The sequence below is a fragment of the Poecilia formosa genome, unplaced genomic scaffold (assembly GCF_000485575.1).
Source record: "Poecilia formosa unplaced genomic scaffold, Poecilia_formosa-5.1.2 Scaffold480, whole genome shotgun sequence".
Taxonomy (NCBI): domain Eukaryota; kingdom Metazoa; phylum Chordata; class Actinopteri; order Cyprinodontiformes; family Poeciliidae; genus Poecilia; species Poecilia formosa.
In genome coordinates, this window is record NW_006800419.1 from 35,366 (window position 1) to 52,155 (window position 16,790).

The 16,790-nt window shown below is 50.3% G+C and overlaps 4 protein-coding genes and 1 long non-coding RNA gene across 16 annotated transcripts in view; 1 reads left to right on the forward strand and 4 right to left on the reverse strand.

Annotated features, from left to right (window-relative positions):
- LOC107833925 (uncharacterized) overlaps nt 1-150 on the reverse strand; it is an 823-nt gene extending 673 nt beyond the window's left edge. The window contains exon 1 of the long non-coding RNA XR_001659695.1: nt 130-150. This is a non-coding gene — a long non-coding RNA (uncharacterized LOC107833925). The remainder of the gene's footprint in view (nt 1-129) is intronic.
- The window catches only part of LOC103156401 (BTB/POZ domain-containing protein 6-B-like), a 4,014-nt gene extending 2,627 nt beyond the window's left edge, over nt 1-1,387 (reverse strand). For 2 of the 3 annotated variants that reach the window (XM_016664343.1, XM_016664342.1), the window contains exons 1-2: nt 1,215-1,387; nt 341-573 (exon numbers count right to left, since the gene is read on the reverse strand). In XM_016664343.1, coding sequence (XP_016519829.1) covers nt 341-537 — 197 coding nt within the window. In that variant the 5' untranslated portion in view covers nt 538-573; nt 1,215-1,387. Of the gene's footprint in view, nt 1-340; nt 578-1,214 lie in introns of all 3 variants that reach the window. The other variant, XM_007578429.2, reaches the window with a different exon arrangement.
- Nucleotides 1-5,939, forward strand: part of LOC103156402 (transcription factor IIIB 90 kDa subunit-like) — a 13,649-nt gene extending 7,710 nt beyond the window's left edge. The window contains exons 7-19 of one of the 4 annotated variants that reach the window (XM_007578433.2): nt 1,788-1,937; nt 1,998-2,091; nt 2,988-3,114; nt 3,305-3,344; nt 3,430-3,546; nt 3,841-4,119; nt 4,543-4,604; nt 4,687-4,768; nt 4,847-4,899; nt 4,977-5,236; nt 5,304-5,355; nt 5,434-5,599; nt 5,670-5,939. In XM_007578433.2, coding sequence (XP_007578495.1) covers nt 1,788-1,937; nt 1,998-2,091; nt 2,988-3,114; nt 3,305-3,344; nt 3,430-3,546; nt 3,841-4,119; nt 4,543-4,604; nt 4,687-4,768; nt 4,847-4,899; nt 4,977-5,236; nt 5,304-5,355; nt 5,434-5,599; nt 5,670-5,701 — 1,514 coding nt within the window. In that variant the 3' untranslated portion in view covers nt 5,702-5,939. Of the gene's footprint in view, nt 1-1,787; nt 2,092-2,987; nt 3,115-3,304; nt 3,345-3,429; nt 3,547-3,840; nt 4,120-4,542; nt 4,605-4,686; nt 4,769-4,846; nt 4,900-4,976; nt 5,237-5,303; nt 5,356-5,433; nt 5,600-5,669 lie in introns of all 4 variants that reach the window. The other 3 variants (XM_007578435.2, XM_016664339.1, XM_016664340.1) reach the window with 3 other exon arrangements.
- Nucleotides 5,940-6,133: 194 nt separating this feature from the next.
- Nucleotides 6,134-11,934, reverse strand: e2f6 (E2F transcription factor 6). Of its 2 annotated transcripts, none has more exons than XM_007578428.2 (9): nt 11,419-11,934; nt 10,652-10,957; nt 10,496-10,536; nt 10,376-10,419; nt 10,118-10,304; nt 8,078-8,227; nt 6,851-6,965; nt 6,653-6,785; nt 6,134-6,407 (listed from the first exon to the last, which is right to left on the reverse strand). In XM_007578428.2, exons 1-9 carry the CDS (start codon nt 11,533-11,535, stop codon nt 6,379-6,381), a joined length of 1,122 nt encoding a protein of 373 aa, XP_007578490.1. In that variant the 5' UTR covers nt 11,536-11,934; the 3' UTR covers nt 6,134-6,378. The 2 variants fall into 2 exon arrangements, with proteins under 2 accessions (XP_007578490.1, XP_016519832.1); XM_016664346.1 differs by having other exon boundaries at nt 6,598-6,785; nt 11,419-11,930.
- Nucleotides 11,935-12,810: 876 nt separating this feature from the next.
- myt1la (myelin transcription factor 1-like, a) overlaps nt 12,811-16,790 on the reverse strand; it is a 36,498-nt gene continuing 32,518 nt past the window's right edge. For 5 of the 6 annotated variants that reach the window (XR_001659686.1, XR_001659687.1, XR_001659688.1 and 2 more), the window contains 2 exons: nt 13,183-14,788; nt 12,811-13,127 (listed from right to left, as the gene is read on the reverse strand). Coding sequence is in view for 1 of the 6 variants with exons in the window: in XM_016664330.1 (XP_016519816.1) it covers nt 14,648-14,788 (141 nt within the window). In the remaining 5 variants the exon portion in view is untranslated. Of the gene's footprint in view, nt 14,789-16,790 lie in introns of all 6 variants that reach the window. The other variant, XM_016664330.1, reaches the window with a different exon arrangement.

Below are 16,790 nucleotides of genomic sequence, written 5' to 3' on the forward strand. Positions count from 1 at the left end.
CTGCGTTTCTCCAGGCGGACCCACAATGAAGTGGATGTCAGCCATGTGCTCGTTGTTGAACATCAGAGCGTTCCTGCAGACAAACAGAAACCAGCCGCTGTCACCTGCCTGCAGGGGGCGCCGTGTCACCTGCCAACGTGTCACCTGCCAGCAGGGGGTACTGTTCAAGTGGTGCTGTCTGACCAGGTTGGACCCGGTTCACATTGAAAGTAATATATGGTTCTGAACCGGTCCAAACTGGGACCAGAACTTAAATAAACTGAAACATGGTGGAATGTGATGTTTGTCTTCAGCACAGGAAGTGGTGAAGCCCCGCCCACACCGCCATGTTGTTGTTTACCTCTCCCTCAGGGTGGGGTGGGCTCCCTGCCAGCTGAGTCTCTCATCATCATCATCATCATCATCGTCGATGCCGATGGCGTTCCGCTTGGCGGATTCCTCGGGTTCGCTCAGCTGGACGAAGTTCTTCTTTGTGTCCTCCTCCTCTTCCTCGTCCTCGCCGTGAGGAAGGCTGGTGGAGAAAAGCTCCGCTGCCATCTCCTCCTCTTCCTCCCATCACAACATGGCCGCTTCCTGTCTAGGTCAGAGGGATTATAATTCAGATTATCCAAACAGCTGGGAGCACAAAGGAGCCTAAACCAATCCGGTCCGGTTGGTTCTGCTGGTCCCAGTTTGGTCCCTCTGGTTTCTAAATGTCATTTTAACTTAAAATTCACAGTAAACAAGTGAATGTTTTATTTTTCAGCATCAGGATTTATTCAGTGTTATTTTAAATAAGGTTTTCTTGGGGCCCCTAAAAGCTGCTTAACTCGCATATGCCTTCGGCCGGCCCTGGTGGGACTACTTAGGGAATCTGGACCGGACAGCCGGAAGATTCTGGAGAACCGAGCCTGGAGGTTCTGCAGGTCAATCCAAACAGCAGATCCTGGAATCACTGGTTATTGATCCTGTTGTTTGGATCAGACCTGGAGATCCAGTTTGGGTTCGGCTGTCATCTTTTATCGGAACCTCGCAGCACCTTTCCGTTTTATCCCGAACTGACGGGCCCAGCAGACACCCGGTCCGGTTGCAGAGCAGAACCAAAACGGTGCGGTTCTGACTCCAGAACCAGCTTGTGGTCCGGTTCTGCTGCTCGGGTCCGTGGTCAGTTAGCAGCGGCTCACTAAGCGCGCCGAACCCGTCCGTTTCGTGCACATTTCATCTGTGTGTGTTACCTTTTGGACCCGCCTCGGTCCGGTCCGGATTAAAACCTGTCCTCGCGCTGCTGTCCGCCTCCCGCCGCCATCTTGGGTCCAGCTTGTTTTCCTGTGCTTCTCCAGCAGGGGGAGCCATGAGCCTGCAGGGAGAGTAACGGTTCTGGTTCTGACCCATAAGTGGTTTATGATCAGGTTTGTAGTTCAGAATGTGAGTGAAGTGGATGAGGTTCTGGTTCTGATCCTTTGGGTCAGAAAAGACAAAGAATTTCTAATGCTGAAAAAATTCAGGCTGTAATTTCACACCAAACTCATTTTAGTGATTTTAACGCAGAAATTGATTCATGGCGGCCATCTTGAAAAATATCAGTAAACATGATTTCTATAACCTTATCCAGCATAGTCATATAGTTTCATCATCTGTGATAAATATTGGCAAATTTGTTGCACAAATAAATTTTCTATGGCGGCCATCTTGAATTTGTCAGACCTGGAAACATTTGAGCCAAGTGAGGTTGTGGTCGGGTATTCAGGTACCTGCTGCAGCTTAGAGCAGCATCAATACCTGCAGTGACCGACCCTGCTCCCCCTCAGACCCGTGCCTGTACATCCCTCGCTTCGCTCACATGCTGGAGTTTGGAGACAAGAACCACGAGGTTTCCATGACGGCGCTCCGCCTGGTGCAGAGGATGAAGAGGGACTGGATGCACACGGGTCGCCGACCGTCTGGGCTCTGTGGAGCAGGTAAGGTTGTCACCATGGCAACAGCAACATTCATGTGGCTCATGACGGTCCCCCCCCCAGCTCTCCTGGTAGCGGCTCGGATGCACAAGTTTCGGCGCTCGGTGAAGGACGTGATCGGCGTGGTGAAGGTGTGCCAGACCACTCTGAGGAAGAGGTGAGTGAGATCCCAGTGGATCCCTGCAGAATGGATCCCTGTAGATAAAGATCATTTTTAACCAGACTCCTAGGGATCCAATGATATCACAGGGATCTACTGCCAGAGGTCAGTGGATCCTAATAGGTTCTTATGATTCCAAGCTAACATTAAAGATATGAGAACATTATCACTAGTTCAGTCTCTAGATCCTGGTGGATCCGTCTGGATTCACCAGGATCACAGGATCGACAGGACTGGTCCCAACCAGGAGATCACAATAGGCTCCATAAGATCCCAGTCAGTAGATCTGATGATTTACCAGTCATCTACGTTCCCACCCTCATCTATGGTCATGAGTTTTGGGTCGTGACCGAAGGAACTAGGTCACGGATACAAGCGGCCGAAACGGGTGTCTGGGCTCTAGAGAGAGAAGCTCGGTCGTCCAGGAGGGACTCTGAGCAGAGCCGCTGCTCCTCCACGTCGAGAGGAGCCAGTTGAGGCTCAGGCATCAGGTCAGGATGGACGCCTCCCTGGTGAGGAGATCATGTCCCACTGAGAGGAGGGGAAGACCCAGGACACGCTGGAGGGACGATGATCCTGGGAACGCCTCGGGATTCCCCCAGAGGAGCTGGAACAGAGGCTGGGAGAGGGAAGTCTGGGCCTCCCTACTTGGGCTGCTGACCCCGCGACCCCGGATAAGAGGAAGAAGATGGATGGATGGATGGATGGATGGATGGATGGAGATATAAGAAGATGCCAGTGGATTCTAGATCCATGTAGCAGTCAGTTGATCCTATTGGATCCCAGTCAGTAAATCCCACCTTTAGCTAGCGCTTCCTTTCTGAATGGAGTTATTAAAAATGTGACAGTGTTGGTCAGTGGATCCCATCAGATCCCTCCTTCTGTCCCTGCAGGCTAACAGAGTTTGAGGACACGCCCACCAGTCAGCTGACCATCGATGAGTTCATGCGGGTGGATCTGGAGCAGGAATGTGATCCGCCGTCCTTCACTGCCGGCCAGCACAAAGTCAAGATGCAGCAGGTAGATCTCCTGGCCTCTGATTGGCCAGGGGCATTAAAGCGATGAATGTTTTTGCAGTCGGGTGTTTCTGAACATGCTCAGTTTGGACCTGTTCAGTCTTTGTTGTCCTCTTGGTTAGCCAGGGGAGACCAGTTGATCACAGATAGATTCAGATCAAATATTGAAGTGGATTTAACATCCTCCTCTGCAGCTGGAGCAGGAGCTGGCCCGGAAGCTGGACGAGGTCGAAGGTCAGGCCGGGAATCTTCAGGAAAGCTGAACCGGGTTGAGCGGGAGCAGCCGGTGATCCAACTCTGTCTGCTTTGGTTCCGCCAGGAGAAATCAGCTGCTACAAGGAGGAGATCGAGACAGAGCTGGAAAAGAGCCGGCCCAAACTCAGGGGGATCTACGCCGCCTACGCCAAGGAAATGGGTCCGTCCAGAACCACAGCAGGTCCAATTCAGACCAGATCACACATAAGCACAACTCCACCAGAACCAGAACTGATCCATGAGTGGGAGAGCAGAAACCAGATTGGTTATTCAGGCTCCAGCCGCTCTGGTTCTGTTTTATTAAAACTGTGTGGGATACAGAAGGACGATCTAGACGAGGCATGTTGAGGGCGAAGGCGACATCAAGGTCGTTTACATCCTCACTGCGGCTTTAAACGGAGTTCCTCAGGGTTTCCTCCTTGTCCTGAGCCGAGATGGAGCCCTAGATAAAGTCCGCTGCTCTCCCTGGTTTCAGATCCGGAGGATGAGGACGTCCTGTCCTCTCCGTCCGACCCGGAGGACAAGGAGGGGGACGACGCCGACCTGCAGGCCGCCGCCCAGCGGCTGACGCAGGACTTCCTGTGTCAGGTGATCCAGGAGGAGGGGGGCAGGGCGCCACAGGAAGTAGAAACGGAGGGAGCCGGGCTACCCGCCCAGGGCGCCTCTCTGGCCTCCATCCTGGGGAACGCCAGCCTGGGCCTCCAGGAGAGCTTTCACACCTTCAATCTGCCAGAACCGGACCAGAACCCAGATGGTACAAACTAATCAGGAACTATTCCATCACCATGTGGTAATACATAATCAATTACCAGTTATTACATCATCAATTACCAGTTATTACATCATTATAAAACCAGTACCTTTACTAAACAACCATCAGTGGGTCATAAAGTCAGCATAGTTATACAGACTAGTAACTAGTTAAATCATTAATCACCATGGTTACGAGGTGCTGCAGTGGCGCAGCGGTTAAGCACATGGAAGTCCTGGACGTAGCCATCGCAGGTTCGATTCCCGGCCTGGTGACCTTTGCCTTTTCCCTCTCTCTCATTACCCACTTTCCTGCCAATTCACTAAAAGGCCACTAGAGCCAATAAAACCTTTAAAGAAAAATCACCATGGTTACGTGACCATCTAGCAAAGGGCGCTGTGATGTCACTGAGGGTTTGTTTTCCAGAGGATCCATCCCCGAGCGGAGAGCTGGATCTGGAAGGAATCGATGATCAGGAGATCGATAAGGTGAGCGCCTGGTTCCAGTCAGAGGCATGCTGATTGGCTGTCATCACGCCGGCCTCTGATTGGCTGCTGCTGTCTGCTGCAGTACATCCTGAATGAGAAGGAGGTGGAGGTGAAGACTGAGCTTTGGACCAAGCAGAACGCAGACTACCTGAAGGAGCAGAAGGGTGAGGACCGGTCAACACGGAAGATCCTGATTGGCTGATTAAACACGGAGGATCCTGATTGGCTGCTTGTGTTTACAGAGAAGGAGGAGAGAATCACCAAGGAGAAGGAGCAGGGCACCTACAAGGAGAAGGTTGGAAACAGAGTCTAACAGTCTGCATAGCAGGGGCCGGCTGCCTGCTCTGACCTCTGACCTTTCCCCATCTGCAGAAGAAGAAATACAAGAAGCGAGAGCAGATTGAGGCTGCCACGGCGGGCGAGGCCATCGAGAAGATGCTGGAGAGGAAGAAGATCTCCAGTAAGATCAACTATGACGTCCTGAGAGACCTGAACCAGCCAGCAGGAAGTCCCGCTTCCGAGCCCCCAGGGGGCGCCGGCGCTGCCCCGCGCAAACGCCTGAGCCGCCGCCGCAGGAAGGCTGGCGACGCCAATGCAGAGCTGTCTGCCGGCGCCACCATGATGACCAAGAGGTATCAGACCCGAGCAATCGATTGCCTGATCGGTGATCAGAGCTTAACTTCCTGCTTCCTGTTCCAGGTTCCGGCGCCTCATTTCCTCCACACCACGGAAAAAGAAAGCTGCTCCACAGGTAAACCCCGGATCACCGGACCAGGACACCCCGAGTCAGTCAGTTCTTCCTGACTCCATTTTGTTTAATCGATTTCAGGTGGAAACAGCAGTCGTCACGGAAACGGCATCAGAGGCCGTACCTGAAGCTCCTCCTGCAGCTGTCCCAGGCCCCGCCCCTGCCGAAGCCCCGCCCCCAGTGGAGACAGAGGAAGAGGAGGAGGCGGCAGAGGAAGACTGCGTCAGTGCACTGCGGCTGGTTGGAGGTCGGTCCACAACTTTCCCTGACCCATCAGAACCAGAACCAGAACCGACCAATGCATCCATGTTTTCCAGATTACGGCTGTGAGGAAGAGGAAGTGTTTTAGCTCCGCCCACCCTGAACAAACTCCGTCCAGCCAATCAGAGGCCAGCAGAGCGATGGAAGAACCAGAGCTTAGCAGAACTTTTCCCTTTGAGGTGACTCGGACCGAGCCGGAACCGGCAGAACCAGCATGTGACAGGAAGTGTGTGTTGCTGTATTTTGATGATGAAATGTGCAACGCGAACAGAATCATGACTCAGCAGAAACATTCCATAATAAACGGACTGAAAGTCCAGTCGGTTCTGGTTCTGCTCAGTTTCATTCCTCCAGGACGGGTTGGACCCAGAGGCCCGGTCCAGAACCAGGATCCAGTCTCTGCAGGTCCAGACTTGGTTCTGTCGTTCTGTGGAACTGCCGGTCCAGCAGGTCAGAACCTTTTAGGAATCTGCCTTCAGAACCGCTGCAGCAGCTCAACGGGTCAGAGACTCAGAACCAGTCCAGGTTTTATTTACTCTTTATTTCAGAACATCCCGGCCCGGTTCTGTCAGAAAGTTCTGAGTTCAAAACAAAACCAGAACCAAACAGGAAATAAAAAAAATAAAAATAATAATAAAGGTCCCAGTATCACTTCACTCCTGGTTCCGGTCCGGTCCCTGGTTCCGGTCCGGTCCCTCTGTAAAGCCGTGTTGGATCGTTCCACCTGTTCTCAGCCTGCAGTGCCACCCGCTGGCCCGGTTGGAGCTACGCGCTCTGGACCCGGTTCTGCTGACCTGGAACCAGAACAGGGGTCACCTGATCACCAGTCAGTCAATCACAGCTGGGTGTCATCAGAACCACCAGGTTCTGGAGTATCTGATGACCCAAACTATTCAGTCGGGTCCAAACGGAGCAGAACCCGGTTCTGGTTCAGCTGAAACCTCTGAGGTACCAACAGAACCAGAACCTGGACCCAGAACTCACTGGTTTCTTCAATAGGTCAGAGGTTCTGGTGGACCCGGCTTGGTTCTGAAGCTACCTGTGTGCAGCTCAGAGGTTCTGATCCGACTCTCCTCCAGGGGAGAAAAGCCCGCTTCTCCAGTGGTTCCAGCGTCGCAGGTCACAACCCGGATCGGACCCGTCCCGCCCTTGAGGTGGATCTGGATGCTGTCCTGGATCAGAACAGAACCTCAGTTTGATTGTGACCCGGCCCGACCCACTCTGTGGTTCTGCTCACCTCAGAGGGAGCTGGAACCTCCAGCTTGGTTTCCTCCGGCGCCTTCACCACCAGAACCGTCTGGTTCTGGAGGTTCTGCAGCTCGACCAGGTCCTGCCGGGTCACGTAGGCCAGCCTGGACCGGACCGCCGTCAAGGAGAACCGGTTCTGATCCAAAGGCAGAGGGACAAGTTCTAAACCTGGACCAGAACCAGAACATTTGGTTCTGCTAAAGGTTCAACAGTGTGACCAGAACAGGGGGTATCGGGTCCAGAACCGATCCCGATACCCCCTCCTTCCAGCAGGGTTCTGGTCCGGTTCTTTTCCGAGGATCCTGCTCACCATTACTGGTTCCTTTCATGTTTAGCAGATATTTAAACGACTAACGTGGAGCAGCAGGACGTTTCAGTTTGAGCCCAACAGAACCAGACCCGATCACTTCAGCAGAAACGTTTTAATGTACAGACAGAACAGGAAAGCAGCCGGGGTCCGAGGCCCGGCGCCGAGGTCCGGGTCTGAGGCCCGGGCCTTGGCGCCGGGTCAGAGACCAGGGCCTCGGCGCCGGGCCTCGGACCTCCGGTGCCGGTCTCCAGGTCTTTAGAGGTTTTCCACCACCCGTTAACCGTCATCAGTTCTTCTCTTGCCCCAGGTCCAGAGGTTCCTGACCGGTCCAGAGGTTCCTGACCGGTCCCTGCCTGGAAAACCCCTTACTGTTCCGCAGCGCTGAAACGGACAGTGACGTCTCTGAAGGGGGGTTTGGGGGGCTTCATGCCCTGGAGGTCTGGTGTTGGCCAATAACAGCATCTGACCTCAGGCAGCTGCTTTGTCTTCACCGTTGAGAAGATAAACTACCAGGTGGCTTTTAAAGCACCAACTTGATCATTCATTGGTTAATTCATGTCACATGTGGAGGCAGTTCATCACATGGTCCTTATTTGTGAGCCGATTGGGTTCCCAGACTGATTAGCAGCAAAGGCGCCGACACCACAACACGTTTTCCTCATTTGTCTTTGAAATGTTATCATTTGCTGTTTTGCATCGAACATCAGCTGTCGGCCGTAAAATGTTTCACTGGATGAATTTCCTTCAGTAAATATTAAACTTAAACTTCATGGCTTCCAAAACTAGTGAGCAGAACCCTTCAGAACCGACCAGAACCTGTTAAAACCACCAGCCTGCTCCCCTTGGTAAAGTCCAGGAGGAGCAGAAACTCTGAACCCGACCGAACCGGACCGGACTGAAGGATATCTGGAGTTGTACGGGTCGTCAGTCAGGTGGAAGAGCTGCTCGGCGCTGGTCCGGATCAGAGAGTCCAGAGTTTCCTCCACCAGCTTTAGGTCGGCCATGTTGGACTGGGCCCGGTTCTGACCCAGGTAGCTGGAGGCGGGGCTGCTTCCTCTGCACACAACATAATGGTTTCACTGGAGATACTGGGAGAAACTGAGGTTCTGGTCGCGTAACAGGTCTGAAATACACAGCAAACAAACTGGACCTCTGATTCCCCACAGAACCATCAGAACAAACAGTTCAGAATCTGTTCGTTCAGAAAGGAGGAACCGAGTCCGACCTCAAGGTCCGGATTCATCAGAACTGACCAGAACCACTCACAGACAGGAAGCAAGGAAACAGGGTTTTTCTGGGTTTGGACCGGTGTTCTGACTATCTGTGCTACCTCGTCAGGTTTTCCTACCATATCACAGATAGATGGCTGAGTCTGTCTGTCCGTGCTGCCCGTCTAAAACTGCTACCGTCATGTTTACAAACTACAGCGGTTTGTTAATGTTAAATATATTGGATTATTTGAGTGACTGAAGTGGAAGCTTAGCAGTTACGGTTAGCTTAGCAGTTACGGTTAGCTTAGCAGTTACGGTTAGCTTAGCAGTTACGGTTAGCTTAGCATCGGAACAATTTACGACGAAACCACAAGAAGATCACTTCCTTCATCTGAATATCCTACCCGTTTAAAATGAAAAGCTATAGATGTAATCCTTTTATTAAAATATCCTACCTGTTGAAATTATTTTAAATACATTGGCGTTTGTAACAAAAATATCAGCATCAGAGACAGGTTTTTATTGGAATTAAATTAAACAAGACAAATTCAGATCACTGCGACTCTTTTTCGCCATGAATACGTTTTATGACAGACTTTATTAAAAGCAGCCACAATGTGTCCACCGAACTGCACAGGTCACTGAAATGATGGGATGCAATTAATATTACACGGCTGTTACAGCTTCAATCCCACATTGCTACCAACATGTATTTAGCAAAGTTTAATAATAAAGGGTATAATTAAACTAAAATATTGTAAAGTATAGGGACAAAAAGCCCACAAAACAACGTATCTTGTCCCGATCAACCGCCAAACAATGAATTGTTTACAGTAACGACATTGCAGACGACAACTAAAGCTTATAAATATATTTGCAAGCTGCTGTCATGTAAACTAAAAACATGAAGTGATACAGCAGCTTAATTAAGCCAGGAATAAAATAAATTAAATAAACCTTACTGTAATTTGCAATGAAATAAAACAGAGGAAACAAAACTTCCACAGGTAGGACATATTTACGGGTAGCACAGATAAACAGAACACCGGAGCCATGTGACCGGTTCCGAATGACTCCAGATTTAATTCATAGTTCCCAAACAAGAAGTGATCCGCCATCTTGGTAGGCAGCGCAGAGCATATCGTAGCATAGCCATAACACGGCTTCCAGAACAACAGAAAATATGCAACACTTTGGACCAATGAGGAGAAAGATACATGAAGAAAATAGCTGCCGGGATGTGGACAAGCTGCCTCTGATCTGCTGCTACGATAAAGTTAGCTAGCTAGTGAGCAAGTGAGAGTGCAACATGAAGGAGCTTCACCTGGAAACCGCGGGCAAAACCATCAAAGTTTCAATGGATTCATAAAGAACAAACGATCTCTGCAGGCGAATAATGAGGTTCAGGTGACTGGCAGAGTAAGAACGTGTAGCAACAGCTAGGCTACAGGTCTGTCTTAGCTAGCAGATAAAAGCTACATTAGCTAAGCTAGTAAATAATGGCAGCAAATATCTGATGTTTATCTTAGTATTCCACAGTGGAGAACTCGGAAAGTAATGAACTCAAATAGTTTAGAAGTTAGAAACGAGGAGAGGGCTGCTTATAAGCCTGTGGCTTGTTTGGTGTTGTCATAGTAACTCCATAGCAACCGCCTACCAAGATGGCTGTCAGCTATAAAGTTCCTGGAAGTGTGACGTCACATGAGAGCGGCAGACCCGGAACCGGATCACTCACATCCAGCGGATCCGGTTGACAGACTCCTTCTGGACGAGCTGGACGCCCTGCAGCACGTTGGTGATGTCATAGACGCGGCGGCGGCGCGTCCTGAGGCTAGCGATGGCGCTGCGCAGGTCCAGGCAGCCGTCCGGCGCCGTCAGGAACAGGTCCAGGAACCGCCGGGTCAGAACCAGCAGTGACACGTCTGGGGACAACATGGCCCGGTTAGAGACCCGCAGAACCGCACGGACGCCACCGCCACTCGACGGAACCAACCTTCCCGGGTCTGGGTCCGAATCGGCCCATTCTGCTGCTGCTGGCTGTAGGGAGACACGAGTCAATACCACCCGGAAACTTCTGACAGAACCACTATGGAACCGGGTTAGAACCGCTTACCTGAGAATCGGACCTTCTGGCACCGCTTTGAGAGCCGGGTTCTGCAGGTGGGAACAGAACAGCAGTTATCAATTCTACTGGGAGCCAACTGGGCCGGTTCTGATCCAGCAGAACTGGGTCGATCGGATCAGTAAATGTCCAGCTGGAGGTTCTGACCTGTTCTGTTGGGTCCAGAGCAGGAAGTTCTGGAGCAGCCATCTTGGTGTTAAAGGGAAGGCAGGCTTCATCCTCCTCTTCCTCACCGGGCCCGGCGGTTCCGACCCACTGGTCCTCGTCGTCCTCCGACCCGGCTCCCCACCGGTCCAACGGGTCCAGCGGCCCGTCCAGGCAGGGAGGCATGATGGGAATGGCGTCGGCGCTGACGTCACCCGACAAGATGTCCTCTGGTAGGAAGTGGTCCTCACAGATCAGGTTCTGGTTCTGGTTCTGCTGGTCCGCCTGCCGCAGCGCCGCCAGCCACACCTGGAAGGACCCAACGACTCGTTTAGAACCCAACCAGAACCAGCTCTGGCGCTCTGGAACTGATTCATTCTCTAAAAGGATGTTTGTCAGGTCAGTCCTGATTGGTTCTTTCTGGGTTCAGAGGTCAAAGGTCACGTGGTTTTCCAGTGAAGAACCAAAACAGCACCGGAGAACCGAACAGAACATTTCGTCCAAGTCCAGTTTAACGTCATCTGATACTCCAAACAGAGCGGAACCATTATCCTGATCTGGACATCCGGGACCTTCTGGACCTGATGAACCGGTTCCAGGGAAACCCAGCGGAGGCCGGTTCCTGGCCTGGACTAAATCTAGGCTGGAACTGGTCCGGTTCTAGTGTGGTCCACTCCAGGTCTTTGTGCAACCTCAGTAACTTTGACTTTCTAACTCACTAACCGGACCGTAACTTCCAAATTCCGGTACCGGTATGAAACTGGACCTACCTTGACCCTTGTTGGATCTTGTGGGAACGTGAAGAATTGTTTCTGGGTTCCGTCGAACACTCCATGATTGGACCCGTCCACCCGGTTCGGACAGCCGGAGACCACACACTTCACCATACTGACCAACCGAACCGAGCCGAACTGAACCGCCTGTTCATTCAGCAGCCACGGTTAGCCACTTAAGTTCTGCTGGAGTCACCGCGGTCCAGTTTGTTTTTTACCCACCGGAAGGGGATTTTTCACCCCGGAAGTGGTGCCTTGGCGCCTTTTGGCGCCCTCTGGTGTCCTGGAGGAAATTCACCACCTTCAACTTGTTGGTCTTTGGTTCCTCCAACTCCTTCAAAGTTCTGGTTGTAGGCATAAATACGCATTTATAAGCATATAAATGCGTATTTATGTCTTTGGTTCTGGTAAGCATGGTGCTTTTTTCAGCCAAATGTGAGACCGCATCGGCTGTCTGACGCCACCCTGTCGGCCATCTTGGGAGAGGAACTGGAAACCAGTGAGCTGTACATGTTAACGGGGAGTCAGGGAGAAAACACCTCCGCAGTGCAGTCACGTTCTCCAGAGTCCTACTAATGACCTCATTATTTGACTCAGGTGTGTTCAAGTAGACACACATCTATAAGTTGCAGGAGACCGGCCCTCCAGGCCTGGAGCTGGCCTCCCCTGGTCTAGGACTAAAGGGTCAATATTTTTTAATTCTTTAAAGGATTAAATAATACACATTAGGTAAACTACATTGTGTGACAATAATGTATATTAGCTCTCAAAATTAAACACATCCTTGTTAAAATCCCAAATTCAGAGATTTAAAATATTGAGATCTAGATTGTGATGAATTATTTTCAAGCTAATTTCCAGTGTAAATAATAAAATAGTTTTATTGCACCAGTGTGAACAGCCTCAAACTAATATTTTGATGAAAAACATTGATTCAGTTTTCTTTAATAATTCAATTAAAAATCTTAATCCCAGAGGGAAATTAGATGTTCTATCTGACATTACTCAGATTACTGATCTCCTATAGAGGTCAGTATTTCAGTGACTGTAAAAACCCCTCTGACTGAAGACTGTTATTGTGATGAAGATCCAACTGCCTGATGCTGTCAGACTCCAAACGTCTCAGTAACGTTTCAGACACCTTCCATCTACATGGTGTAAAGTGGCTCTGGAGGTAAACGGGTCCAACCTGGTACCAGCAAGGCGTACCTAATAAAATGACCAACTTTGGACCTTCTGACTTACAGTTGACACGATGAACCTGTGATGATTCAGATCCCAGAGCAGAAACTTCTTCATGTGGGACAAAAACATTAAACCTTCAATCACCTGCAGTAAAGTCATGTGGAAGGAGAACCTGCAGCTGTTCATGAAGGTCAACAAAGGCTCTTTGCAGGTGTTGCAACACAGGATTTATTCAGAGCAACAGATGGCAACACCAACATGATAGAAACTGTACAAACTCCACAATTCAACAGAAACGGAACCTGGTGACCTTGAAGGTGTCAGCAGGAAGTCATGCTGTCTGGTAGGAAAAAAGCTTCTGGAAGTCTGACATGAAGAAAGAAATCAAAGATATAAAAAGATTATTTCAGGTGAGGTTCTTCATTCAGGCGTGTTCACATCTTTAAATTGTGCTTTAACTCCTCCGTTCTGCAGGAAAACCAAAGCAGGAAGCCGCAGATCCGTTTCCTTCAGGAAAACTCCTCCTGTAGCCGGAGGCCCAGCGATCCCAGATGAGGAGGGACGGACGAATCCGACCCAGGCTTACTGGGAATGACACCGCTTCTTGTTTTTAGGCAGAGACGGGAATAATAATCCCAGCCGAGGTCCCTTCAGCTGGAAACGTTTAATCCTGGAAACGCATCCAAGAAATCCCAAGCATGGATTATTCTTCTCATAAAACCGAGCGGATTATATAGAACTGAGCTGAGATCTACTTCTGGGTTCTCTTCCAGAAAAGCCGTGAACAAAGGCGGCCGTTCGGAAAAATGAACAGCAATAATTTGGATTATTTAGTCAGTCGTAGCAGAAAAAGATGTTTTTATCTTTTAAATTTATATTTTCACCGAGTTATTCATCTATTAACATCACAATTTCAAACCAAACATTTCGCCACATTTAGCTAACAGCTAAATATTTAGCTTCAAACTCAACAGTTAATGAGGTATTTAGTTCGTGAGCTAAATATATAGCTTGAAGCTAAACATTTAGTTAGCAACAAATTTCCAGCTAAATATTTAACAAGTTTTTACTCGACATTTCTGAATGTGGGTGAAAATGTGACTTTGAAGCTGAAGTCCATCCCTTTCCTGTAAAAACTAAATAACCTGAAGTTGTTGCTGCCAGTTTGTGACGTTTCAAACGGCTCCCATCAGGTGGAGCTATAGGTTCCTCCTGGACCCGGCCGGGCTGAGCAGCAGAACCTCAGCCAGCGACCCTGGAGGTCAGGGTTCACCTGGTACCGACCATAAAAGGAGGCGAGAGGCGGAGTTTTCCTTTCAGGGATGAACTGGACCAATGGCGCAGCGATACTGGAACGTGCTTCCATAAAGTGCATGCATGATGAGGTGTGATGAGGAAATGTCCCATCGGTTCTGACCCAAAGCCTCCATCGGACCGGTTCTGGAGGACTTTTGACCCTGTAGATCCAGAGAAGCTCAGAATAAAACACCTAAACATGGAACAGAGGCGGCTCTAAAACACCATGTAGGAAAAGATTCATACAAACATCAATCGTCAGTAAAAACAGCTTTCAGCTCGTTGCTCCTTGATTCATAAGAAATTGCATATTCCCACTCAGTTCCTCCCACTGGTCTCCACTGGGAAGTCTCCACTGGTCTCCACTGTCCAGTCAGGTGGCAGATTGTCTCCTACATTTCCTGCAGCCGTTTGCATTTCAAAATAAAAGCCTGAAAGGAGGCGGCCCAATGGGATGATGGGATCTGCAGCAGAAGTTCAGAAGGATTTCCGGAACGTCAGAGTCTGATTCCAGACGTTCAGGCTCCCAGTCTGACCAGTACAGCCCAGTTTGTCTTGGTGTAAACAATGTTAAAGAAGGATGAGCAGCCATGAGCGGGACGCCACATCGGACCGGGTCGGACCGAGACACGTCTGAGTCCAAAGCAAAGCAACACCAACCAAGAGAACAGAACCAGACACTGATGAGGATAGAAACAGGAGCGGAACCGGGTCCAGATCCTCCGGAACCGGCTTCCCGCTCCGGTCAGACCTGGATCCCCTGGACGGCCTGGCGGATGTTCTCCAGCAGCGCCTTGTTCTCCGGGCTCTGGTACCGGTCCTGGTGGGTGTACATGTCAGTCAGAGTGCTGACGTACGAGTCAAAGTTCTGTTCGTTCATCGGTTCCTGTGGAGCAGAACAAACCCGGCAGTCAGCGCAGGCGGACACAGCAGGAAGAGCAGGAACGGCGTCAGGAAAAGCCCAGATCAGTGTTTCGGTCCCGATTGCTGTACATGTACCAGCAGAACCAGAACCGACCGGGAGCATGCAGAACTCAGGATGGATGGACACAGTCATGGAGGCCAAACAGGAAGTTCATGGACAGAATGGGGAGACACGACAGGAAGTGAAGCTTTCAGTTGCATCCAGAACCAAAACCCAAACAAGGTTCTGGAGAAACCAGGATGGGTTTGCCTTCAGCTGGAGGAGATTTAAATGGATCAGAACCGTCTGGCTTAGAAAAAACCCAAACTGGTGAATCCCAGTAGGAGCTGACCGCGTTCAGAATCCAATATGGCCGTTCTGATAGTGGAATGGAAAATATCACTGCTAAGATGGGGAGAGATGTGTTCTGTCAGAACCTTCAGGTCCAGATTCATCAGAACCAATCAGAACATTTTCTCTGATATATTAAAACTGTTACAAAGACTGGAAGAAGAATCAATGTCATTTTAATCATCTGTTCTTTACGTTCCGGTTTGTTCCGATTTCCTGTTAGCTCTAGCCAAATATGTTAGCTCCTGCTAGTGGTGTTAGCTCCTGCTAGTGGCATTAGCTCCTGCTAGTGGCGTTAGCACCTGCTAGTGGCGTTAGCTCCTCCTAGTGACCTTAGCACCTGCTAGTATAATGAACAGTAGCTCCTGTTAGCTTGTTTCAGCTGATCTCTTGTGGTTAACGGGGCGTGAAAACTTTGAGGCGTTTGTTTCCATCCAGACGTTTTGTGTTTTGCCAGCCCAGCATGCATTGTCGAGGTGAAAAATGTTGACCTTTAGTTTAATGGGAAATGAAAACACAATTAGGCTAGCATCTTTAACTAGTTGTGGATCCATTTAGAAACAAACGCTGTGGTTCATTTTCCAGAGGATAAACTGGTTTCTGTCTGCCACCAGTATTCCCAGGTCAACAACCCTCCACCTCCGTGCTTCCTGCCTGGTTTGACTCATTTTGTGGATGAAGCGGTGAAGGTGGAGAGTCATGAAGTGATGATGAAGAAGAGGAGGATAATTGGATAAAGGATGAAGTCTTACTCTGGGACGCATCTGTAAAGTGCAGCTAAGCTTTACTGGGGTCTCTCTGTGTAGCAGCGCCCTCTACAGGAGGACAGAGAATCCATTAGCTTCGGTCAGGAGCTCAGCAACGTCCACCTTAACGAGTTGGGAACTTCCCCTCAACAGATCCCAGCTCACCGGATCACACCGGATCATGAACTCCTCGTTAAGGTGGAGGTTTCCTCACAGGAAGCTGCTCAAAGCTTTCTGACAACTTCCTGTTTCCAGAGATTATCCAATTAGCCTGAGTCTCCCTCCAACACTGAGACGACATGACATCAGACCAACAACATGGCGGCCGGCGCTGCTGGTTCTGACAAGTGGCATGAGCAGAAAGAAGCAGATGAGGAAAAACTGCTGGAGACGATTTACTTCATGACAAACACTAAACATGTCAGCAGGAACCCGGAGGAACCTGGAGGAACCTGGGAACCTGGAGGAACCTGGAAAACCAGGAGGAACCTGGAGGAACCTGGGAACCTGGAGGAACCTGGGAACCTGGAGGAACCTGGAGAACCAGGAGGAACCTGGGAACCTGGAGGAACCTGGGAACCGGAGGAACCTGTAGGAACCTGGAGGAACCTGTAGGAACCAGGAGGAACCTGTAGGAACCTGGAGGAACCTGTAGGAACCAGGAGGAACCTGGAGGAACCCGGAGGAACCTGTAGGAACCCGGAGGAACCTGTAGGAACCAGGAGGAACCTGTAGGAACCTGGGAACCCGGAGGAACCCGGGAACCCGGAGGAACCCGGGAACCCGGAGGAACCCGGAGGAACCTGGAGGAACCCGGAGGAACCTGTAGGAACCCGGAGGAACCTGTAGGAACCAGGAGGAACCTGTAGGAACCAGGAGGAACCTGT

Bases quoted from the DNA above. Each gene is read 5' to 3' on its own strand.
- e2f6 (XM_016664346.1), bottom strand. From the start codon at position 11,535: ATGGTGAAGTGTGTGGTCTCCGGCTGTCCGAACCGGGTGGACGGGTCC. The intron at 10,958-11,418 runs GTAGGTCCAGTT...GGGTCCTTCCAG, and splicing joins AAGATCCAACAAGGGTCAAG to GTGTGGCTGGCGGCGCTGCG. The intron at 10,305-10,375 runs GTTGGTTCCGTC...TGTTGTCCCCAG, and splicing joins TCGGACCCAGACCCGGGAAG to ACGTGTCACTGCTGGTTCTG.